At 45.8% G+C, this 4,648-nt stretch overlaps 1 protein-coding gene across 1 annotated transcript; it reads left to right on the top strand.

Annotated features, from left to right (window-relative positions):
- Positions 1-712: 712 nt before the first annotated feature.
- On the top strand, positions 713-2,106 carry LOC125527570 (transcription factor MYB59-like). Its single transcript, XM_048692088.1, has 2 exons — positions 713-1,057; positions 1,213-2,106. The coding sequence occupies exons 1-2, from the start codon at positions 880-882 to the stop codon at positions 1,815-1,817; spliced, it is 783 nt and encodes a 260-aa protein (XP_048548045.1). The 5' UTR covers positions 713-879; the 3' UTR covers positions 1,818-2,106.
- The last annotated feature ends 2,542 nt before the right edge of the window (positions 2,107-4,648 follow it).

The following is a 4,648-nucleotide window of genomic DNA, read 5'->3' as shown; positions in this document are numbered from 1 at the left end:
AGTACCGACACTTTAGTCCCGGTTCCGGAACCGGGACTAAAGGCCCTTACGAACCGGGACTATAGGCCCTTTTTCTACCAGTGGACCGAGACTTGACAAAATCTAAGTCGACCAAGACTTCGCAAGATTGTATTTTTTTTCCGCTGGGACGTGATCACCTTATTGATAGTGAGGTACGCGCGGTGATTTACCAAAACTCTTCAACTAGTGTCCCGCACTGTGAGTGTGCGTGCTGCGTGCATGTGGTGTCAGTGGTGATGGTGTGCATATATGATATGTACGCGTCTATGCTGTACTCACTCGATGTTTCTTGGAAAAGAGAGAGAGAGAAATGGAGGGCCAGCTAGCCAGCACGGATCGACGAAACGAATATATGATCGGTGCTGCTGTACTTGGTAAAAAGAGGCAATCATCAGCAAGGACGACATATGCGACCCCTTGAAAAATATATGGATGGATGGATCCATCATCCACGGCACTGTCCGTCCTGGTGGCTGGTGCGATTGATATACTAGTGATAGATGTGCATTGACATCAGCCTCCACTCCACTTGCCGGCCGGGCCGGCAGCTTATCGCTATCTCCCTCCTCTATCCCCAATCGAAAGGAAAGCAAAAGCAAGCAAAGAGCATGTAGATCCATGACGTGTGCCCATGGATGCGACCTCACCTGCCCCTGCCCCTGCCCGACCGCCTATAAGACGGCCGTCGACCACACCACCTCCCAAGTGGAGTCCTTCATTCCATTCCGTTCCATTTCCATACGTTTCTTCCTCGAGTCAAGTGGCTCTTGATTGATCCCACCACCAGCCGCACCACCAACGTCTTCTGTCCGTAGCTCCTTGGTGCCTAGCTGCTGTGTTCACATCACATCTCCATCGATGAAGACGAAGCAGGCTTCCAAGGCCAAGGCGGCGCCGTCGCCGGGGAAGGAGGAGGAAGCAGTTGCACCGGGTGGTTTCCGCAAGGGGCCATGGACGGAGCAGGAGGACATGAAGCTGGCGTGGTTCGTGCGGCTCTTCGGCGAGCGCCGCTGGGATTTCTTAGCTAAGGTGTCAGGTTTGCAAGGTGGCGGGTGACCCATGCCGTGCCATGCATGCGCCATGCATGCATGCATGTCTGGGACCAAAATATGATGTAGCCATGGTCCTTTGTGTGCTAACGCTCTCGGTCTCCGCCGGCACCTCTTGCTCTTGTGTTTGTCTTGGCGACAGGTCTTAACCGGACGGGGAAGAGCTGCCGGCTCCGGTGGGTCAACTACCTGCACCCGGACCTCAAGCGCGGCCGGATGAGCCCCGAAGAGGAGCGCCTCGTCGTCGACCTCCACGCCCGCTGGGGCAACCGCTGGTCACGCATCGCCAAGGCCATGCCGGGGCGCACCGACAACGAGATCAAGAACTACTGGCGCACCCACACCCGCAAGCTCCACAAGGACACGCGCGCCTCTGCTGCTTCGGCCTCTACGACCACGTCCACGTCCATGTCGGCGGCGTCTCCGGCCACCACGTCCAGCTCCTCCTCTTCAACGATCGACAACGACAACAACTCGCATCACGGCCACCGCGACCAAGAGACGGCGGCCAGCCAGGAACAAGCGGATAACCAGCTGCTCTACACCGCCGGCATCGGCATGGACAGCCACCTCCTTTGGAACGACGCCATCATGGACTCCTACGCATGGGGAGCCGCCGTGCCGTCGATGATAGTGCCGCCGCCTTCATCGCCGGTGTGGGACTACTGCTGCTCGGATTCGCTCTGGGGGATAGGCGACGACGAGGTCGAGTACAAGAAGATGCTCGCCGTCGCCGGTGCCTCATGATCTTTTTCATACGCAATCGATCTTTGCTTTTTTCATACACAATCGATCTTTGCTTAGCCAATTACTAGCTGCCAACTAGCTGAAGATGCTTACGTGCATGCGTCCAAGTCATATCCTAGCTGAGACGAGACTTGATATGTACTCTCCATGTGATCAGTGCATGCCTGCCTTGGGATTTATGCTTTTGTACATGTAATCTCCATGTGTATGTATGATAGAGTAATAACTACACATATGCATGTAATTATTTTTATTATGGTATAATTTTCAATATCTCCTTAATGTTTTAGCAATGTATAACAGCTACTAGCTGTACTATATATACTAGTACTTGAGAACTCGGATGGACTTTGTAAAAAAGAAATAAAGTTTTGACCACCATGAGTATATCCCCTCAATCTATTTAATCTGGATGTTTTTGTGCAATACACACACACACACACACACACACACACACACACACACACACACACACACACACACACACGATATGTTCATTCATTCATCATGTTGATGCCGAAGTAGGCCCTTCTTTAATTCCGGATATCGAAACTAAAGGCTGGCGAAATTTGCATAAACGGAATTGAGTTTGTCTAATTCACATCTAGATGTTTTTTAAGGATGTCACATCTAATCTCCCACAAATAACGTAGCAACAAGGAACGAAAAAAAAAAGCTGGGATAAAAAAACAGACCACAAACATAGTGGACATCAAGTTAGATGTGACATAACTATGTCACATCTAGATGTGTCCTAGACAGACCCAACGGAATTAGCATATTCCATCAAGTACTTCATAATTAAAGAGAATCCGCATAAGAAATGTATTCCGAGATCAATCAATCAATCTATTCTGATACCCAGAATCTAATAATTGCTTCAAGAACTCGCTAGAACCTCTACTATACCTTTCTATTTCAGCCTCTAATTCCTATGCCAGGAGAGGTTCACAAGGGCACGTAACTCATGAAGATGCTGACCTGAAGATGATCATCTGATCGTTCCTGTCCCTGTCCTAGCTACTTTTTCTAGCCATCTTGCATCTAGAAGAAATATTTCCTATGCATCCTTTTCATGCCCCAATCTCAATCAGTTAATTCCAAATGGATCCTGTGCATGATCGCAAACAGCAGCACTGCTCTGATCGATGATCTGCAGCTGCAGTACTACTCGGTGAGATAGGGACAGGGATCGTCAGTGGGTGATCAGTGGTTGCAAGTTGCAAGTAAAGTTGTGAAGGAAAATTGAAAAATAAAATAAGGAGAGGTCCAGGTAGTTGTGATAAGGGAGCATGGAGTTAAAAATTGTGGTGACAAAAAGCTAGGTGGTGTGTGTGATAAGGAGCTAGCAGCAGCATCAACTTGTTTGCTACCTTTCTTGCATTACTTCTAATATTATCTTGGTCATTGCTAATTTACTCCATCTGTCTAGCTAGTGCTTCATCAAAAACAAACTTTAGTTTCTTTCTTGCTCCTAGTGGTGCTCTTAGTGGTACATGTGGTACTAATGCTAACCTCATCTTCCCACTTTTTTCTGCACTTAATTATATTGCTCCTCTAGGATGGATGTAGATAATATATATTCAAATGATCTAGATACCTCTTTACCTAGTTCAATGCCATTCAAGGGCACTATCTAGATAGCTGGCTAGCATGGAACATGCATGGATGGTTGCCACGCTTAGCATGGAAAAGCCTCAAACAAGGCGATTAAGCAAGATATGCTCTGATTCAGAAGGATACTACACCACACGCCTAACTAATCTATTGAAGGATGCCTCCACTCCATGCACATATGAGAGGAAGCACGAATGAGATCGATGTACGCTTTGGACTTAATTACTAGGCCTAATTTCGGTACACACCACACCTAATTTTGGTATACCCATGAGCCATCACACCTACTTTTGGTAGTATCCATCACAAATGCAGAGTGTGTCGTCTTGTCTCATGGGCTTGTAGAGTATTAACAAAGTTACAAAGTCTGTAGCTCTTCTTTTGGAAAATTTGGGATTCAAAGAATACAACAGTCTTCCACAATGAGTCTCTATTCTATTGTAACCACTAGAAACATTATTTCAGACTTTACATTCTAGACCTTTCAGTTCAGGGAACTGATTCAGAAGGTCGCCAATATGTCTTGGCAGCAATACCTCTCGTCAGTTCTGGAATACCCATGTAACCCTTGCTGTTAACTTGTGATCCAAATTCATATAAAGTATAAAGGTCAACTTCTGACAAGCGGAGCGGATCCTTTGTAAGCGGCAGCATGCGATAAGTTGATTAATCCCCGGCATTTGTAACCTCTCCCAATATAGTGAAGTTTCGCTGGCTGATGCCCGTGTTTTTTCCCTTCGCATTGGAGGGGTTTTCCATGTTAAAATTTGTGTCCCCTGTGTTTGATTTTGGTCTTCGTCATTCATATTGCATGTCGTATCTCTAACACTAGCCAACTTATTAGTACTTTGAGTAATAAATTCAGGTGGGTAAATAATTCATATCTACTACCTTTGTTCCATAAAATTGTATTTATGCGTTTGTCTCAAGTCAAATTTGTTTAATTTTGATCAAGTCTACAGAAAAGTACATTGACATGTTGAACACCAAATTAGTATCATGAGATCCCTTATGAAATATATTTGCATACTATGTGTATTTGGTGTTCCAGATCTTAGCAGATTTTTATATAGAGTTGGTCAAACTTAAGCAAGTTTTAATTTGGATAAACGTAGAACTTCAATTATTTTGGACGGAGGGAGTAGAAATTTGAAAAAGTGTCGATGCACATATGCATGCAGATGTTTTCTATATATTGTTGAAATTTTATTAGA

This window comes from Triticum urartu, unplaced genomic scaffold, assembly GCF_003073215.2.
Source record: "Triticum urartu cultivar G1812 unplaced genomic scaffold, Tu2.1 TuUngrouped_contig_4258, whole genome shotgun sequence".
Lineage (NCBI taxonomy): Eukaryota > Viridiplantae > Streptophyta > Magnoliopsida > Poales > Poaceae > Triticum > Triticum urartu.
This window is presented reverse-complemented; position numbering and strand designations above follow the sequence as displayed.

Coding starts and splice junctions, on each gene's coding strand:
- LOC125527570 (XM_048692088.1), top strand. CDS start 880: ATGAAGACGAAGCAGGCTTCCAAGGCCAAGGCGGCGCCGTCGCCGGGG. Junction 1,058..1,212: donor TTTCTTAGCTAAGGTGTCAG/GTTTGCAAGGTG, acceptor TCTTGGCGACAG/GTCTTAACCGGACGGGGAAG.